General features: G+C 41.3%; 1 protein-coding gene across 1 annotated transcript in view; it reads left to right on the forward strand.

Moving 5' to 3' along the window:
* The window catches only part of rhbdl3 (rhomboid, veinlet-like 3 (Drosophila)), a 53,570-nt gene that overhangs the window by 21,252 nt on the left and 10,727 nt on the right, over nt 1-21,591 (forward strand). Inside the window, exons 3-5 of the mRNA XM_070827508.1 lie at nt 9,661-9,819; nt 16,359-16,583; nt 16,774-16,922. Of these exons, the coding sequence (XP_070683609.1) occupies nt 9,661-9,819; nt 16,359-16,583; nt 16,774-16,922 (533 nt within the window). The remainder of the gene's footprint in view (nt 1-9,660; nt 9,820-16,358; nt 16,584-16,773; nt 16,923-21,591) is intronic.

A 21,591-nucleotide genomic window follows, 5' to 3' on the forward strand; every position in this document is an offset into this window, starting at 1 on the left:
AAGACACCAAAACAATAAAAACGAGGAAATCTCCTCTCTCTCTTCTGTCTGTTGGCAAACAGCAATATTATAAATATAATAGCTACCATCTGGTAAGGACTAACAAACCCAGTGCTCAGTTTTGTCTCAGCAGGCTAAACATTTGCTGATTGTGACTTACTTTCTATATGCACACCATGTACACAATGTAATTGTTCTCGTTAACATTTTTCTTTTTCTCTTTTCATCCAAATGAGTATGTAGTGCTTCAATCCTGCCTCATAAATGCTACCCAGAAACTTGTCAGCAACTCAACAGCAGCTGTCAGATTTGGCTACCAGAAAGTATTTTACATTCAGTTTTTAGGAGCACAAAAGAGTGGGTTTCTATAGCCATGTTAGCAGCTCTGTGAGGTTGTGGTGCCTTGAAACTAACATGTACGAACTACAGTGGCTCGCCGCTCCCAACCAAAGGCCTCCTGTCTCCCAGTTGGTGGGGAAAAGGTTGCAAGCCAACTCCCAGCGACTAGGAGTCTTCCTCCTGCCCCCCACGCCCCCACTTGAGACATTTTTCACAAATTTCAATCCCACAGTGGTGCTAGAGATAAAGTCACAACATTGCCAAAGTCATTAGGATTTCTCTTCTGGGAACCATGAATGTCTCTGCATGACATTTTATGGCTATCTATCTGATATGGGGAACAAAGTCTGGAACAAAGTGGTAGACTGGCTGAAGATCATTGATTTCATGTGGATAGAATTCTAAAAGGATAGAAAACTTTCAAATGCAGCCCACTTTGTGTTGACATGGCCACTCTCTCGCTCCCCTTCTCCCTCACAAAAACACAGCATACCCCCTCACTGACACCAGGATTTCCATCCATGATGTCTGACTGCCCCACAGTCTCGACTGTGGTCTTCTGGGTGATGTCAGCTGTCAGTCTGAGTGTTTGACTTTTCACCTCTTCATCACTGCCCCACCCATCCCATTCAGAGCCGCCGGCTGCTGGCAAGCTGTGGACTCCACTCAGCCGGAACTAGTCTCCAGAATGAGACCAAATCTGGGCCCCGCCACTGGGGCTGATGATAAGCACCAAAACCACAGAGCGTCTTCCAGCTTACAGTGGGCAATAGCACTGATAAAATACTCTTTCAGCTGTGTCAGATAATGTGACAAAAGAGCGTGTTTGTGTGTATGAGTTAGAAAGAGATAGAGATAGAGTCAAGAAAGATATCGCGCACAGGAGAAACCCCTTGGTGTCAAGGGCACGGTCTGAAAAGCCTGATTAACATAAGAAGGAGAGTGTGTGCCAGTGTGTTTCCATTGTACCTGCTATGTCGGAGTGTGTGTGAGTGATGGCCAGTGAATTAGGTGCCCCTGGTCCCACCAGTCCTCCCTGGTGCTTCAGTGTAATTAGCGGAGAGACTAACGAGCTTCTCCCACTCTAACGGAGCTGGCTTTTTATTAGAACTGCTAATTGTTCCATATCAAGGGAATACTGAGGCTTTGTGCTCGAGAAGCACCGGAAAGCAGAGTATCTGTGTATTTGTGTGTGTGTGTGTGTTTGTTTGCTTGTATGTGTGTGTATGAATGTCTACAGTCTGTGCTGCTATTCCGTCAACATCAGTACACCCACAATAACAGAAAACTTGGAGAAGGGGTCACATTTGAAGACTTTATAGCTAAACAGGCATCTGCATTTCGGGATTATGCACATGTGTATGTTGGGGTTTGGTACTCTGGGGCATCAATTATGTGTGGACAATTAATACTCATACGGTGGCACCAAAAATGTTGTGCTAATGGTACCTTGTATGGGGCAATTTGGCTATTACAAAATAATTAATAACTATCGAAGATGATTATTAATTATATAAATGAATGGGACTTTGTGTAAAGTCCACCTCGATTGGGGCACCGCCCAACTACTACCAAAATTGCCATATTGACAGCTAGTTGAAGGATTTTGGAGTTCTTGACAGAGTAGAGGTTGGCAGTATTCACTTTTGTAAAATATTTAAGAAGACAAAGGAAAGCTAAGTGCTGCAGCTGTTAGTTTAGCTTTGCCTCTCAATCGAGGCCTATTGTAAAACTGTATGTGTGAGTGTGTAGGATAAAGGTGCCAGGTTAGGAAAGGATGGTTAGTTGCATGCAAGGCCCTGTGCTTGTGTGAGCAACTAACCTAGTCGGGTCCTGTAGGGTCATGTGTCCCACATTGACCAACTGTGGCTGTAAAGTTGGGTCCAGGGGTGCATTTAGCACCTATGTGTGAAAACTTAAGGACTCTGGGAAACTGAGTTCAGAGTGGGAGCCCTTTGTTCAAAAGACAGAAACATGTAGTCCTCACCATTTTCTGGTGAAGCCCAAGAGTATAATAGTATATATTGTACGCCTGTATACACCTTTACATATGTTTGCCTTTGCATGTCTCCCATGACCCAAATTAACACCAGAGTGACAGGTGAAAGCACCTGTGTGGGTGTGCAGTAGCTCTTAATGGACATTTTTCACAGCAGACATTTTGACTTGAATTGCAGGAAAAGCAGAGGCAAAACAAATGTTGTTAGTGTCCAAGGAAGCCCTGACGATGTGCATGCACGTCACCAGGCCCCTAGAACTGGCTCACCTAAATTGACTACAGCCATTTTTAATGTTATCAATTACACATGTGCTTTTCCTGCTGTGGAAAGTCTGTTGTGATAACAGACTTTTATTCATGAAGTTTAGGATTAGACCCTGCTGATCAGTAATTGAAGAGGATTATCTGTGGTAATATTACCATTGATTCTCCATCCACTGGCTCATGAGAAGACATTTTTAAGGCTTTCATTAACCTGTTGGCTGAATGTATAACGTGCAGGGAACACTCAGTGGGTATGCTGGAGCATTAAAGAAGTCTTATTTGCTGCAGTCAAGTCCCATTTGGATAGGATTTATCACCTTAGTGGACATTTGCTGATTGCAATCCTTCATATACTACATATAATACTGATCAGTGATTTAAATCATGTCTGGAGAGCATATATGTATCATTTTCCTTCCTTACAGTATTATTATATTTACAAACACTTGTTACCTGCTTACACTTTGCATTTTTCAATTGTATTTTTAACACCAAAAGCCCGCAGTCCAGCTTGGGAGCCTCTGCGACTCAGGAAAAAGAAAGGAAAGCCATTAGGACAGTAAGACCCTGCCAACTCATTAAATTGGCTGTTATGCTGTCAGCTACTGGTAATTAGTCTGTCTTGGATAGTCTGCCTTCTTACAAAATAACAGATTGCATGTGTAGTGCAATACCCTATCACCTCATACAGTAGTAACCTTTTAAATTAGAGGCAGGAATGAGTTAAAAGTTATACAAAAGGGTCGATATGGAAAGACACTTAATAAGTGGATGATCTAATAGCATGCTTTGTCTGTGGGTCAGCACATCGAGCAGGTAGAGGCTGTGTTTACTGCGCAGTCCTTATAATAGCAACAACTCAGTGGTGCACACTGTCAGAATCTGTGGGGGGATTGTAAGTAATTATACTGCTGGACAGGCTGGATGCTGCCTGGATTTCGCCATACCGGTTATTTTTCCAGAAGAAAGCACCAATAATATACAGAAATTCAATTATATAATATCATGTTTTTATGCTTGATACCCAAAATAACATTATCATATCATTAAGTAAATATTTGAGATGAGCAGAATCATACTAGCATGTATGTTTTATGTCTGTGTTTTTAGTTCCACATAGAGTTCATAATAACATTATACTGTATATGCACAGCAGTACAGAGAATGAGTTTCTGTTCTTCTATGATGGTTGTTGATATGGAAAAAATCTCTGCATTTATTTTTGGCTCTCTCCCCTCACAACCACTAACAGAACATGCTTTCACACAAAGCCACATACACACACATACATTCAAACTCCTATGTCCACTGTGCGACTGTGATTATGGGTATACCGTAACTCAAGGGCTATTAGAGCTCCCGTTGCTTAGATTACACGTTATTGCACCCTCAGTCAGTCCTGTCACGCGTGTTGCCATGCTGATTAACCATGCTGATTAACCATGGTCATGCCTGCTATACCACCTCAGCCTGGAGGACATAATCATTAAAAGTGCGACAATCAGAAGTCTTAGCTGATGCCTCAGGCAGCAGCCATGTCTCATAGTCATGCTTTAGTTATCCTTTTGCTAATATTTCTAGCTGATGAAATACCTTAATAGATGACGTAGAGTGACACTGAGGACGGACAAAAACCCAACCTACTGACACGCTGCGTGTCCCATGAGACAGGTCACACATGTTACCTGTCATGTTACCTGTAGATTACTTAATATGAGGTACCGCTTCAGTTTCCCACGCTATCAGTTTGTTTCAAAGCATTTCCGCTGTATTACGTTGAAGGCAGTAAGGAGTGGAAGAGTGACAGACAGGATGATTCGCGGCAAAGGCCTTCATACCAATTCAAAGCCAACATTTGTAATGAGGTGATTCAATGGTGGGCTGTTTCCTGCAGAGCTCCCAGGGTGCATCCTGTCTAAAAGTTTCATCATGTTGTTATCAAAGGCTTTTTGGGATCCATTTTCTGCTTATGGTGCATAAATTAGACATAAGTTTATTGTCAGCAATGTAGCTATTGATGTGTTTTTTTCCTGCTTTTTCCTTTGTTTCCAAAAAAAGCAGATATCCTACTCATGTTTGAAATGTTGCTCTGGACAGATAAAGGAAAAGAAAAAATATAAAAGCTTTGTCAGCACTGATTTACAAGGAATTTGATAAAAGCAGCATTTTCACTTGGATTCTCAGCTCTTAAGTACATGGTAGGTTCAGAGTGTGTGACATTGGTGGAAGAGGATGTGAGAGTGGCGGCCAGTTTGCTGTTAGTAGACCAGGATAGGACTGAGTTACTAACGGTCTCTTTCAATTAACTCTGGTCTCTTTTCATTCACACCTCCCGCCTCCTTCTTCCCTTTCAGCCTGTGTTTACTGTTCCAGACAACAGCTCATCTGTGATCACAGCTCCTGGACAGTGACCCGTGCCAGTCGGGTCAAATGTCAAAGGTCACTGAAAATGCTGGATGTCAGCCATGAGTCAGTAAGGAAGTTGATCAAGAAGTCTTGAGTGACCTCCTGCCAAGCCTTTCTGTTTTTCTTAGTTTTAAGGGATATGATGGGCGGGTGCAAATCAGGAAAACAAGTTAATGGGTTGTGGTGAATATCCTGTTATCAACCCCTGTGATACAGCAGAGGATTTCTCTGTTTCTGATTCTTTTCTGTCACTTGATATGACTGAATGGAGCCAGTTGTGATTATTCAAAGGCAGCAAGAGAAAGTGAGAGAAGCCTGGACAGTCTTTCCTTGATTGTTTTACAGGGCTTATAAAATAGATACGACGGTTTAACTAACCAGAAAATATTAAATCTAGTTACTTTTTTAGTGGTCTTGTGATAGCACCCTGAGGGCTAGATGTCATCAATTATGTAGTTGCTTTGAGGGTATTTTTCACTGTGGTCTTTTGTATGTTTTATGTTTGTCCAGGCTACTTCATTTCTCCAGGCTCTCTGTGCAGACTTGAATACTTATTTGAATATTTATACTTAAATAAAACTTCTTGACCCGTACAAACTGCCTACCCTCTTGTTCCTAAATATTCAGCTTTATGAAAATTAGGCTGAAGACAAAAAGCCTTGCATTGTGTCCAATCCACCCCCCTCCTCCCTTCCCTCCCGCCACAGCCCAAACTAGCCCTCCTTTACTCCCTGCTTCTCTCCCTCCCTCTGCTGTTTTTCTCCTCTGCAAAGACTGCTGAGAAGCCCTCAATGTGACAGCTCATTGGCTGTGAATGTATTGTGGTATTATGTCTGCAGCAGGATTTGTGTGTGCCTGTGTGTGTGTGTGTGTGTGTGTGTGTGTGTGTGTGTGTATGCCTATTTTAATCTGAGGGATTTGCATCACACCCCTTTGCTGTTTGCAAAACAAGCCTCATGGAGCAGAGACATTAACATAGTTCTGAAAATGAACATTTCAGTCTGAATCTCGTGAATGTTCTTACATGCACAAGCTAGATACTTACAAATATGTAAGCACTGCATCACCCAAAATCCTCTCCTCATCCATATATACATGCAGTGAATGCTGTAACTCGGTGCAGTAAGTATCTCCAGTTTTTTTTGTTGTTGTGACCCATAAAACCAAAACCCAAGTAAAACAACTGAATAGAGCTGCCATAAAAATAATACATTTAAATAATAGAATAAATTGAACATGTTTTCTGAGTACCTGAATATCAGCCAAAACGAATTTAGGATTGGCATTTTTCACTATTTTCAGTCAGTTTATAGAATGAACATTTAATAGAATAATTGAGAAACAAATTGCTAGATTAATGGTTAATGGAAATAGTCCTTGCAGCCTAAACCTTTTCCTAAACCTTGAACATGTGTCATTTTAGTCTTAGTCTTTAGTCTCGTTAATGGTGAAGCTTTAGGAGTCTTTGATGGAGATTTATTCTTGTATCATATAGTGTCCCCCTCTGCATGGACCTCCGGGTGCATCAGAGGGAAATGGTCACTAATTGGAGGGAAGGGATTGGGCAAACCTTGCATGAAATTGCCATCGGTGTCCCATTGTTGAGTGTGTGTCCCTCTGTTGCTCCACCCCAGCAGCCAGCCTGTTGACTTCAGAGAGTGCTCACTCAACTATGAAGCCTGTGGTGTCGCAAAAAGTGGGGCGAGGGAGTGTTTGTGAGTGTGAGGAAAATAATGTATGGCTGCCAGCATCTGGGAGTGACAGTAAAAGAGATAACGGGCAAATTTATTGAACTGTTTATGTGGGAGCCCACATGTTGGCTTTAGAGAGAGAAAGTGAAGGGTGAGAGTGGAGGAGAAGGGTATGAATGTAGGGTGAGGGGGTGTTCAGGGTAAGGCGGGGCGAGGAGGGTGAGAGGAGGCTGACTGAGGTTCTAGGGGTGTGTGTGTGTGTGTGTGTGTGTGTGTGTGTGTGTTTGAGAGAGAGAGATGGGGGAGGTGTGTATTGAGGGTCTTGGATTGGACTGTAATCCTTTAGTCCTGGTTAGAAATAACCCTGCACTTTCTGGGGCAAACAATATGACACACACACATTCACACACTCACGCACACACACACAGCATATTGTTTCGCTCACACGCTGAGTGGTGAGGCTGGTTTTGGCTGACGTTATTTCATCATGACAAAATGCCCTCGGCAGAAACTGGCTGATTTACTGCGAGAGAAGGTTAGTTCTTTCTGTAAAGTAGAGTTTAGATTTTATGCTTCATGCGTGTGAGAGAGAGAGAGAGAGAGATGTTGTGGTGTTTTTTGAGCATATGTAAGGGATGGGGATAGTGTTGTGTCTATGTTGGACTCAGTTAACTCCTGATAGCTCTTGTTTGTTTGCCTTTGAAGAAACACAATGCCAGTGTAAAAATGCACTGTCACTGTACGAAAATACAAATTATTTCTGCAACACCTCCTTCCTCCTCCTCTTCTTCTGTCAGACGCCATGTGGCAGATGGCACACATTCAGACCGGTTGTCATAACTGAATTGTTCACTTCTGGTAAGGTTGCACTTGTGATCCCCAATTTGGTTTTGCTTTTCCAAACACACTAGATTGCACAAAATGCTGCATCTGGTCGCATGAAAACAGATTGTTACGCACATTATTGTCACACCTCCCACACAACATATGTCCACGTGAGTAAGCTGTCACATAGTCTTGTACATAGTTCAGGTGCAGTCTAGCTTAGTCAGTGTGAAGTGGGTAAAAGTACTGCAGAAAAAGATTATACTTACACAGAATTACTCCACCTTTTTAGTTTAAGTTTCCTCACCATGCATATCTGTTTATTAAGAGATGACATTGTGTGCTATTGTGCTTACTTAAAATGAACACATGGTATGGCACACATTGGGCGTCATGCCTTGGACAAAGCGTTCGCCCTATCCTTCTTACCATCATGCCTTCTTGCACTCTGAAGGTTTCAGTCTCTGCTCCAGTAACAGAAGTGATGGAGGTGCTGATAGATGTTAACTTCTCTGTGTTATCATCTGCCTTCCTCTGAAGAGTAATTGCGTGCCGTATTGCTTCTAAACTCTTAACATACCTGCTATAGCAATAGCATACTTGTGTTGCTGAGCTGTGTACTGAAGACAAAAGGATGATTTTTGAGATAATCAGATAATCCTGCATAGAATCAATTTTTAGGTCAAGTGTAGAAATGCATGGTTATTATGGCCAGATCTCAAAGATGACATTGTGAACAAATTGTACTGACAACTTTAGCTTTAACAGCAACAAGAAACAGCCATATCACTGTTTGGTAATGGGGAGGAAAAACAACACGAGGGAGAACCAAAGCCTCTTCTTTCCTTGTTTGGTAGAGCACCTGCTGCCAGCCCGGCTTCACTCAGCATCTGCCAACACCGGCATATGGCAAACACACACTCACATACACACACACACACGCATGCGTTTACACAGTCACTATTTCTGGTTCAGAGGTGTTGCTTATAAGCTTATAATGTCTGAATGTCACATCTTTATGCATGAATGCGCTGTATTTACACACACAGACATGGTTACACATTTGCAAACATACACACACAAAAGCACACACATACACACACATATAGAGCTACATATGCATACACACTTAACAACAGAGACAGAGAGGTGGAGACTGTCTTCTTCCTGAATCCACAAACAACCTGACATTCAAAACATTCATTGTTGTATATTCCAGGCCAGTTTGTCCTCAGTTGAACAGACAAATACTGTCACACAGCTGTCGCCTTTTTCCTTTTTTATCCTTCTTTTAGGGGATAAGGAGTAACATGACTTTTAGGAATCCAGGCAGAGTTACTGGTAGTCTGTTCTTTTAGAAACAGAGATGGCTATAATAAGCGGCTTTGCTTAGTTCTTCGCAATCAGTAAGCCTCTTTTATAGCTTCTATCTCTCCTGGGTATAGTTCACAACATGGAAGATGAAAAAATGTATTTTTATATGTATTTGTATATTTTTAAGTGGCAGTTTGTGGTAGACTCTGAATTGCCACTTAAGATCCGAAGCCCCAAGCCATTAAGCGCAAAGGAAAGAAAAGAGTGTGTGGGACCAAGACATCAGGCATAACAGAGCTGGAGAAAAGTGCAGAACATTTTTGACAATCAAACACTTTAGTAATCACTGCTCTGAAGGTCTCTCAAATTTCTGTCTCTTTAAAATAGCTTTGGTTTTGTCAGAATATCTGGAAAAAAACAGCCTGTGGTTAAATGTGGCACTCAGTGTCATTTCAAAATTAAATCCAAAGCTGTTAAACGTTACAGCTGCGTCTCAAAAGTTGGGGCGTTTTTGGAGCAATTAGGGCTCTTTTACAAGACACTCAAACTATGACTAAACCACTGCTAATGGGTTTCAGTGCTTTTGATGTTTGCCTGCACAGAAAATTATGCACCGGAGGATTTTGACCGCCCATGACCTTCTAACGTATTTATATGGTGTGCTCATTCAGTATACAGCAATTGCGTTGTGCTTGTAATCTACTGTTGGCCATAAGATGTATTTGTGTCTATTGTCTTATTTACACTTCAGTACTGATGCAGTTAGATAGAGTTCATGCATTTCTAATAATTTTTGCTTTGTCTGTGTGTGTTCATTTGCAGTATGACCCAGAGAATTCGGGTTTCATCAGTACGGAGAGGTTCAGGGACTTGCTGGCGACCCACGGCTCTGAGCTTGACCCCCACAAACTGGAAGTCCTGCTGGCCCTCGCTGATGGCAACGCCGATGGAAAGATCTGCTACCAAGACTTTGTCAACCTGGTGAGATGTTTTAACCTTTTTACAGGATTGCTGACATCAGCAATCAACAGAAATCAGTAGTTTAAACTCCATAAGCCTCAAAGTTAGAAAATGACATAATAAAAAAAAAAGTGTGCATTAAACCAGCTTGTCATGTTCCTGACAGAGGATATACTTTGAATCAATCTATCAGCAGATAATGCTTTGCAAGTAGGAGGATAAGTTGCAGGCAGTGCAGACCAGTCTGAGGTATCAGACTCTGCTGTGGTCAACAAAACATTCAGCTCTCAGAAATTGTATTTTCCTACTTTTTTAGACACAGAGTGAAAAAGTTGAAGGGCACATGGCGACTTGTTTAAGATTTCAAATACAAAGTTTAGGATTTTCACTTGACTTGGGACCATCCAGCCCCAAAAGTCATGTTCCAAGATCATCTCAGCTGCAAGGTGGTGAGTCCTCCTAATAGGAAACGACTCTCAGTCTGGTGATAAATTCCCCTCTTAACGCTCACCTTGCCCCACTTTCAGTTTCACCTTCACACTGCAGTCTGCTGCTGATTGTCCAAGGTCTCACTCAGGCATCTCCAACTGTGCTCACTGCCTCATACCCTTCTCATTTTCTGTTTTCCGCTGTCTCGCTGCCGCTCCTCATGGGAGGCTGAACTGCTGACCTGGGACAGTGTGGAGTGGTCCTGGAGTGGGAGTATTTGTGGTTGGTAGACAATAACTACTGGGTGGCAGAGGGATAGAGTGGGGGTGTGTGTGCATCTGTAGAGACGGTAGGGAATTCATTGTTGTCTGTGAGTGCAGTTTATTGTCTAATACAGTGGGCAAGGAATGAGGTCCGTAGGAAGCTTGGAAAAAAATGTCAAAAGGGCTTTTTGCTGTTTGTTTCCATTTGGTGCATTCATGTCATGTGACATGGCGGTGGGTCATGGTGTGCAACTGGAAGTGGGACGCAGAGGAATGGGGTGGCATCTGTGTGTACACTCACTTTTCATTTTTCTGTCTCTATTGTGTCAACCCCCTCAATGGTTTATACATTCATAGAGGCAGCAACAGAACAACAGAAGCTAAACAGAGAGCAATACAGGGAGGGAGGAAAGAAGTGACATGTGTTCATCATTATGGTAATATGCTGTATAGTGAATGAATAAGTCCTGAAACAATCAGTTTGGATTGCATTAATCAATTAGTTAATCATTTATCAAGCAAAAATGCACTTGCTTGTTCCAGTAACTCGAATGTGAAGATTTGCTGCTTTCTATCTTTTATATCATTGTAAGTTGAATATTATGAATTTTGAACCATTGAAAAAAAACAAGCAGTTCGACTAGAGAGAATTGCGATGTTCACTTTTCACAAGAACAAACTGATAATCCTTTATTTGAAATATAAAGTGACATGTATTCGTGATTACAGTAATAAACACTGAGCTGAAAAGATTAATCAGTTGATCAACAGAAAGTTAATTGGTAGCTGCTTTAAAAAACTATTGTTTAACTGGAGAAGTCAGTTACTGTATGCTGCTTTTTTCTTTAAAATCATTGTAAATTGAATATTTTTAGGTGTGTGGCTCTAGAAAAATGTTACGGGCATTTTTATTTTACTTTTCTTTACATTTTGTAGTCGTACAACAAATGATAAGAATTGACAGATTGTCATTAATGAGAATAATTAGTTTGTTTTAGCTCTCGAATAAATGAAAAAAATGTTACACTGTACCAGTAAACCAGGGAACAAACAATAATGACTGAATTTCAGCCAATAGGCTAAATGCTCAGTCTAATCTGTAAGGATTTCACCTCATGTGAAACACTTCACTTCTGTGAAAAAGCTTGTAACGATGATACCAATATCTAAAGGAATTTCAGGAATGTAAATACAACATAATGGACTTTCTAAGAGCAGACATTAATGGTCTCTATGATACAGATCAAAACATCAAAATCAATATGGAAACTTGTGAGAGAGAGTTATAGTTCTTGCATCAATTTACAATTACTATTAGCCGTGCCTGGTGTCTGTTGGTACATTTCTATTTTTCCAGACCATCTGCTTTTGTAGAGGGAAGAAAAAAAGGGGAAAACTTAAGAATAGAAAGGACAGACAGAGACAAACTGTGAGGGGTTTATTTGTCGTGCTAGCTCTCCTTTGCACTGCAGCTCTTCCATCAGTGTGATTGTCAGTAATTACCTGCTCACTGCTCCGTCACAGTCAGCGTTCAAATCACTGCTCACTCCCTCGCTTAACCTCTTCCTACCCCCCATCTCCCGTTTTCTACCTTCTCCCTCGATCTCTCAGCTTTTCCCCTGCTGCTTCTTCCTTATCGGTGCCTTTCTCCTTATTTCTGGACATCCATCTCCTTCTGTCTGACTCTCTCTCTCATGCATCACGATGCGACTGTCCTGGGTAGAAACTGACTCTGTAATAGGTTTATACTTCCCAAAATATCTACAGACAGGTTGAACCACTTGGTTTCTTCCCCATGTGGCATGAAATTGTGGAATGATCATGTGTAACTGTGCCAGTATGTATAGATGCTCATTTATGTCCTGTTATGGATTTTGTATTCCCCAGTTAAATTCTGCTTGAGATACACTATATTGTCAAAACTACATGACCCTGTTTCCTGTTCTCCTGTTTCATGGCTTGGACTTAGTAACAAGCTACTGTACAGAAGCCATTTAGTCATAACCTCCGGCTTTATGGCAACAGTTTGGGAAAGACCCTTTCCTGTTTCAACATTACCACACAAAGAGATATCCATATGGTCTTCTGAGTTCCGTGTGGAGAAACTTGACTGGCCTGCACAGCTTTGGTGCTAGACGGGCCTTCTCACCCACCATCAGTGTCCGACTGCACTAAGGCCATGAGAGTCAACAAAAAACCACATTCCCCTCCTTTATATGAATGGGACTGCTCTGTTGACACAGTGGGGCTGCCAAATAAATCCCATGGTCCAGCACTGCATTGTATATAATATATTAATTCCTGGCAGATTACTTTCTAGAGTGAATGCTGTTTTTCTGATATTTAACTGACAAACGTTGTGACAAAAGATAAAATGATAGTAACCCATGGATTTATTGCTAAAACTGGACTTCCTGGGTTGTATTTTAGCGTCACCAAGGCGCTTTACATTTTTTTAAATGCAGCCGCTTGCTTTCACTTCCTCTTTTTCCAACCTTCTTAATCTTCCTCTGCCTCCTCCTTCCATCTGTTCTCCTCTGTCTCCTTCTTATACTTTTTCACCCCCTCTCTGTCTCTCGCTTATTTCTCTCTCCTCTGTCCTCTTTCCTCGGACTGTGTTTTCCATTGATCAAACTGTGAAATTGTCTCTCGCTGGCTGAACACCCATTTGTCCCCTTCACCTCCTCTCCTCCCCTCTCTCTTCTCCTCTTGCCGGTGGGTAAACAGACAGAACGTCATTCTTTCTTTTGTGTCGTACAGAAAGGAGAGGAATTGCAGTCACTTCACAGGAAGAATTGACTGTCTTTATGGAGCATGGCTGCCTGCGGGAGGTCTGTGTGTGTGTTTGTGTGTGTCTGTATGTGCACACACTCTTTAGTGTGCGGTCTGGAAGTGGCCATGGTAACCCATAATCATTTTCCCACAGCTCTCCACGCCTAACAGAAAGGCAGAAATAATTGTCTTTTTCTGAAGTTTATCTCCAAACACTGATACACGCACAGACACTAAAAGTCTCATTAAACAGCTCCAAGAGAACTATCAGCCAACTGTTCATACAGAGATTTTATTGATAGTCTGATTTTACATCTGTCTTCTTATCTATATTTTCTCCTTCTTTCCAGCTCAAACTGAAATCAATTGTCCTTTGTGTCTCTGTTGCCAAGTTGTCCACAGATAAGTATGTCCGCTATCTTCAAATGATAATGTTCCTTAATTCTCTGATAAGCCCGTAGCCGCCAGCATCAATCACAGCTTCAATTCACAGGCAACAGTTTAAAGTTGTAGCTTTGAAGTTGCAATAGTTCAATCCACCTTTTACTATACTTTTATTGCCAATAGCCACATTACATTATCTATTCTGCCACCCCCCGTCCTTGCTGAAAACAATATCACTCATCCTTGTTGCCTTAAAATAACATCCGCTAACTGACACATCTGGGTTTCCTGCAATCCTAGAGACACAAACACAATAGTAGAGTTGAGTTATGGAGGGTGACATAAACAGAGCAGAGTAAGACAGGAATTGGGGAAGGAGAGAAAGAGGCAGGCAGACAGAGGGAGGGAGGGAGGGAGGGAGGGAGGGAGGGAGAGGGAGGTAAAGAGACTGGGAGAAAAGTGGGAGAAGAGTCATTGCATCGTCATGGTGAATCAGAAAAAAACACACAGCAAGTGTAATAAAAGGCATCAAGCTTGAGACAGCAGTGATTCAGGCAGAAAGCCGAGGCTGCCACAGGAAAAAGTAACACAAGTGTTTTGGTTACATCAGCAGCTCTTAGAAGTGACAAGCTTAAATCTTGCTCTCTTAGATTGATCTTAGATTTCACCCATAGAATACCTTTTTTGTGTTTATTATTATGAAAAATATTTTCCCGTTCCAATTTTCCTTTATCTGATGTTTCGTTCTATATTCATTCACATTGTGTGTGTAAAATAAAATGTTAAGACTGATCAAATATGCATATGCATTATCAGTAATGCTTAATTAGATAATAAAGATCAGAAAATATGACCTTTTTCCCAAACCAGCAGCTGAAACATCTCATTCTCACCCTTCTTACCTGCTGTACTCAGGCAGAAGAACAGTTTGAAAAAGGCTACAAATGGCCACCACAGTATGTGATAAAGCTTACGGTTAGAGTTGTGAATCACAAAGTAATTCATGATGTGAAACAATCACAATATGTCGACCATGATTTCAAGGGTGTCACGATACAGTGATTCTGCAATACTCAATACACTGCAAGACAATTCATCTATATCTATACATCATAGTATCTGTGTAACTGAGGAAGGCAAAATACTCAAATGCTAAAATATGGAGTTGAAACAGTGTCATGTAATAACAAACAAATATCAAGTTACGTAACTTGTAAAATACAATGCACTAATGAATGTAGAGTGATCTGTTCTTGTATCTGTAAATCTGGTTCTGTATCTGTGCCTCTGATTTGCAACTCGTATGTCATTTTTATGTCAACTTTAATTGGAAATATATTTGTCAAACTTGACAGATTCCTGTGGATCCTTCCGAAACAGTTCCACCACAATGTTTTATTCAAAATCCACAAATGAAGAGAGTATTTGGCTTGTAAAATGTCACATGACTCTAATGCAGACTCTGTCTCTCTAATTAGCATCTCATATATCATCATTTATATGTCAGCTCAGCATTTTTAAATGGAAATATATTTGTGAATCTTAACAGATTCTATGTAATAGAAACCAAACTGTTCAGAAGTGAAGACTTTGATTGACATGAATTTCTCCACCACTTTCTTCTCAACCTTTTCCGTATGTGCTCTCTGTTTAGGTGACATGAGGTAATGACACCCTATTAAAGTAATGGTCAGTGGGAAAAATGCAGGAAAATCTCAGATCAAACACAAAGCACACCTCATTCCATAGCAAGACATTTTCATTTCTTGCTTTGGGATGAGGTATTTTTATTTCTGCATCTAAAGGTCACAAACATGCTTCTGCTGTTCCATCAAAGATTCTCTACCTGAACTGTAACTGACCTCTCCTTTGGGTCCACAGGAGGCAACTGAAAAACTTCAAAATGAGATTTACAAAGGAAAAACATTCCTCAAATCCCCTCTGTGAACATATCTGCTTTTGTGTGTCAGGGTTGCGCATGCATGTGCATAGAAAATGTGCGTATGTGTGTATTTTGACCGCCTATATGTGTCTGCACTGTGAGTAGTGAGTGTGAGTGTGTGAAGAGTTTCAAAATGAGTGCACCATTTGAAAAATGTGGCACCTGTGCTATGAAAACGATTGCACTTTATCAAAATGGATGACAGTCCTTTTCAAATGAGAATGAAAAAGTGATTTCGTCAGGTTTAAAAAAATTACACTCACTGACAGGATCTTCCATAAAGGGTCTGAATGATGAACTGTGTGTGAGCTGCCCGCCCATCAAAAATGGAAACATATATGTTTGGCAATGAACTTTTCACAGGCGGAAAAGGATGTGGAGGGTTGGTTGCTAGGTGATGGCAAAAGCATTCTGTTGCCATGGAGAGGTGGGAGGGGCCTGTCCGTGTGTTGGACTGAGCAGGATTGGCGTTTGTGTGGCCTGCACACAGAGTACCCGTGTGTTGCGACTCCAGTCGTACATTGTGTAGTTTCTGAATATACATTATAAGTAAATAAAGTATCCTGAAGTGTTTGCATGTTAAATAAAATAGGAATTCTTAAGCAGCATTAAAAACCTGTTGCTGGTAGTGAAACAAAATCTCTATCATGCCTCTGAACCCTCTCTCCTTCCCTCTCTTTCCTCCCCATATGCTTATTTCTTGCTTCCCGGCCTCTCTGCCTCCACCTGTCTCCTCTTCCTTTGTCACTTTCCTGTCTTCCTTCCTCCAGATGAGTAACAAGCGCTCCAACAGCTTCCGGAGGGCCATTCTGCAGGGCAGCAGGCAGCTAAAAGGCTGCAGTCTCAGAGATGAGGTGGGCTTGGGGCTGTCTCAAAGGCTGGTCCGACACGTCGCTTATGAGACGCTGCCCCGCGAGGTCGACCGCAAGTGGTACTTTGACAGCTACACCTACTGTCCCCCGCCCTGGTTCATCCTGGCCATCACCATTGCTGAGGTAAATTGTTTAGGAGTGTGAGACTTGATTTGATTTATTAAAATTTAATCTAAAGGAGAACACCAGTTCTGCTTGTGGCAAAGAGTTGACATAAAATAAAGAGCCAGGGTAACTTTTGGTTTGTTTTTACTGTGGTGCGTATACTGACATGACTCCTGAAGTCACATATGCTGTATTTGTGCTCTCCCAGGTGGCTGTGTTCATGTACTATGGGTGCCAACTGGACCGCTTGGTCCTGCAGGTGTCCAGCCCGTCTTTCCTAAAGAGCCCCCTACCTTACCACCCCCAGCTGCGAGCTCAGGCCTGGCGGTACCTCAGCTACATTTTCATGCACACTGGGTGAGTTCGCATCTCGCTAATGGATTTCTAATTATGAGCATTAAGCCACTCTTCAGTCCGTTCATTTGAGTAGTGTCTGCGTTTGGATGCTGGAAAAGCCTCAATGACACATTTTACATGACCCGGAGTCATCCACTAGAATTTAGTCATGTGATCAGGCGAGTGTGTGACTCCTTGTATGGAAAGGTACTGATAAACATAAACTAGAGGGATTGCATATCTGTGATGCCTCAGGTGGTCTGGGTTTATGGCATTTGAAAAATTCTGTGACTCAGAGCTTGTTACATAATGATTTCATAAAAAAAAAAAAAATACACCGTGCAATTCATTTTCAGTGAAACAGACCAAATGAAAGCAATTAAATCCTTTTCAGTCATGAAGGAAAAATGCAAATGAAGGATTGTGAGACTTTGGATGCGGTTCATAATACTATTTATTATTGAATTAACTGTATGTAAAGTTGCAAAAAATCATACAATCAAGTGACAAATAATCATGTGGGGCAGTATCATGTTCCTAAACAAGTGAATATCATGAGATTATTGGTGTTGTGTGTAAATACTGGAGAGCTGCTGTCAAATCTGACAGTGGGGAACATTTGTCTCCATAATCACTCTGCTCTGCTAAAACAAACCACTAAATATCAACTTGACAGATAATTTAATAAAACCTACCATTGTACTTCTTCAGCCTACATCCTCGTCTCGTCTCATCACGTCTCATTCAAGTCTCAGGCCAGGTCATCCTTGTTTAATTACCCCTCTGGGTAAATGTAGTCTCGGGCAATAGTGAGAACTAATAAAATGATAATTTAATTAGGAGATTCTGGAGGTGCCAGTGGGAGAGACTGCAGGGATGACAGTGAGTGGTAAAAAGATGAACCAGAAGGGACGAATGGAAGGTTAAAGGAGGGAGGTGGGATGTCTGCCATGCACTGATTGCATAGGAATATATCGCAGTGATGAAGGTCCTCTGGGAAAGTGGCTGTAGGAAAGAACCCAATCTGACAGAATAACATCCAATATGTTTTGTGTTTGCCACTTACATGCGACAAAGTGACACAAATAGCTTCTAAAAATCAATAACCTCCCACTTACTTACTAAGTTTAGAAGATTAACAAAAGTTTTAGCTTCTTTTCTCCTCTGCGGGAATGTCATCCATCTCCCTGTTTTGTGCTTTGATACGAAAACCCTTTATGCTGTAAAGCTTCCAGTGTGAAATGCAGTGTTGGCATCCATGTGACACCCGCTGTTTGTCAGAGATCTCTTTTGTCTACTAATGTATCTGATTTTATCACCCAAACTGCAACTGTTGTTCAGAATATGTGGGGCTGATCAAAAATATAGTATAAAAGATTGAACACTGGTTCATATTGGATCCTTTGTTGTGATGGCACAGATGAGCCGTGGTCATTATATGCTGTCTTGCATAACCAGTTCAGTGCTAATGCTGATGCCAGAGCCACTGGGACAGACCGTCATTAATAGATAGATTGAGACACATTTCTTAACGTCTCTGTAATCTAAATCATACGAGGAGGAGAAATTCAAGTAATACATTCCTGGAGGGTGAAAGTGGTGAGCATGGAGCTTCATTAGTGCAGCTAAAGGTGGTGTAACATCTCATGTGGGTCGTACAGCAGGCACAATTAAAGCGCTTTATGTATCCTTGACACATGAATGAATATTTTCTGAATTTTGGAGGCAAAGTTACCAAAAGAAGCTGCACTCATCTCTTCCCAGATCGATGCCAACAGTTATTAATACAAGGACGTAATGACCTTTAACAAAAGTCTAGGACAGGAGTAAGAAGCACGACACCCAGATCCACTTTTGCCTAAACACACACTCTCACTCTCACTCTCACTTTTTCTAGCACACACACACACACACAGAGTTTCTCTTTCGCACACATCTGCAAACCATGTAATCCCATCAACAGCTCAGAGAGACTGATCCTTCCCAATTCTCAACACCAAAACAGAGTGTAAATATTGGCCCCAAAACATCCCTCAGTAGAGCATTATGCAGTATCTCTCTCTCCCCTCGTTTTTCCTCTCTCTCTCTCTCTCTCTCTCTCTCTCTCTCTCTCTCTCTGACTCCATGTCACACACACAAAATCAGTGAGTGAGAGTGTCTGTAGCAGCTGTGAAATCTTCAGGAAGATTAGCTTGCTGCAAGATTAAACCAGGACTCTTGTGCAGCAAAACATTTCTCCCCAACTGCATCTGTCCTGCTTTTGTCTTCTTCTCAGTATCATGAAAAGTTTGTCCTGCAATAATAAATGAATGTTACTGTACAATCTATGCTGGCTGAATGTTGATGCACTGAGACATTTTTTCCTCATGTTTCTTATGAGAAATTTCTTTTCACAAGTGCACCACAATCTTTTTTACTGGCTCAGTGGAAGTTTCAGTGCTTGAATTGTGTAGAACTAATTGTAAAGGTTCAGCTGTAGTTTGGTGAGCCAGTTATTAAAAAAAAAAAAAAAGGAAAAGATTAAACAGTGCTTTTGTTGAGAGCCCTGAAAGACTGCAGTCATCTGGACACAATAGGACCTCTCATGGGTATCCACAGATCTGCCTGACAGTGCAGCCCATCCCTCACATCCTCATTAGCAGTATAGAAATAGATAGCCATTGTTATCTGGAGTGGATTTGTCCTTCTGCATTTGGACAGGCCTCTCCCAACCAATCAATATCCCCTGTTGTTTCTCTGATCACTGGAACGATGCTCTGTGCCAGTATTGTGGTCGGGGTGGCAGAGTTGTTTCAAATTTAATAGATTATTGGCCTTGTCTTGTTTTTTTCCTGTGTGTGGGGAATGTTTGTATTCATTTCTAGGATGAAGAAGCTGTTTGATGTCGTTTTTTTTTTCTTCCAAAATGTACCACCAGGACTCACACAGCATTCAGCAGTTTGTCAAACTGTCGAATGGGGAAATTAAAGGAGAGCCGAGTCTTTCTCTCTCGCTTTCGTCCTGTCATCTCCCTTTTAGCAAATGTGAAACAGAGACGATGGTGTAATTCAGACAGACAAACAAAATAGAAGAGGGCATTGATTGAAGTGAGTGAGAGACAATGATGAAGATTATGAGACAGCAAAGAGGGAGAGAGAGGAGGCTGAGAGGCCGGATTATGCTAGCTGCTGTCCTTTTGGATTCTGCTGTGACATCCGAATGTGTCTGTGATGCTGACTGAGGTTTGGCTGGAAGGACTTTACAGCTATGAAGGGCACTGTTTGTGTGCGTGTGTGTGTGTGTGTGTGTGTGTGTGTGTGAACAAGCTATCTCTTGCTTATAGTCATCACACTGAAACATAAGCTGTGAGCAGATTTGTGTAAATTTGCAGCAGCGACCCACCTCTTTTATCTTTTTGTGCTATGTGCATGTCTTTGTGTGTATGTGTGTGTACTTGTGCACTGTGTTCTTCTGTCTGTGTTCATATGTAATGTTTGAGTGCACTGGAGTGTGTTGATGGTTATCTGTTGATGGCCACAACAGTGTAGTTTGTTGAAGGAGCAGATGTTCTTTTTGTGCATGTGTGTGTGTGCATGCGTGTGTACTTGTGTTTGCTACATAGTGAGGACCGGTGCAGGTACCAGATCTGCACCACTTGCCAGATCTGCTCGGGGTTCCGCATTTACAGTTGACGTTATACATTATGATGTTATGAGTGGCTGCAGTCTGGGACTAATTTAACTTTTCAATGTTTTGGTGTGGACATTTTCCATCGTTATCTCAGTGATGGTGGGTGTAAAAAACCTTAAAATCTGATAAATGATAATATGATATCACACTTTCACTGTCGAACTAAAGAATTTTCCATAGAAGGACACACACACATACTCCAAACAAAGAAGCTCAAGGCACTAAGCTTATGTAATTTAAGCACAAGAACAGCCAATCATAATGTCATAGTATGTAGTGTCATCTTTAAATGCAGGAATCTGAGCAGATCTGGCAGGCTGAGCACACCTGGTACCTACATTGGAACAAGCTTTTAACCAACAAAATGGTTTTAGGAATAAGGTTAAAATTAGGTTTAGCATAATAATAGTTTAGCATTAGCATAATGTTATGCTTTTGGGGAAACAGGCAAGTCATAATGTATTATTGTAAAAACCACACACAGTCCAACCACAGTCAGTATAGTTTGGCATATCTTGTTTTCATTCCTTTCAAAACAAACAATTCACTCTTGCAGAGTGTGGAAAATATCTTCCATTGCTGTAAACATTAAGAATTTGATTTTGTTCGCAGTTTCTGTTTTATCATTGTTTGGTGCCAGAGTTGAGAGTGTTTCCTGTCAATCATCTGACACCTCACCCACGGGAGGAAATGGGAGCATGTCACCCTTACAGACTCTATTATCACATCCATGTCTTTGTATTTTATCAGAGGAGAATTATATTATTTTCAAGCCAATTGTGCACCATGGATTATAAAACAATTGGTGAAAAGTAAAATATTTGTAGACAGACGTGAAAGGTGAACACTGGTATTTTTATTATTCTTTTATTTTGCAGTGTTTGGGAGCCATAATGAGAAAAGTAAAAATTGAATTACACCGCTAATAAACAGCATTGTTAACAATTTAGTTGTTACACTCAGTAGCTGCACACGTATGTGAAGCATGTAATCCTGCTAACAGCTCAGCGACGCTGATCCT

This window comes from Pempheris klunzingeri, chromosome 3 (assembly GCF_042242105.1).
Source record: "Pempheris klunzingeri isolate RE-2024b chromosome 3, fPemKlu1.hap1, whole genome shotgun sequence".
Taxonomy (NCBI): domain Eukaryota; kingdom Metazoa; phylum Chordata; class Actinopteri; order Acropomatiformes; family Pempheridae; genus Pempheris; species Pempheris klunzingeri.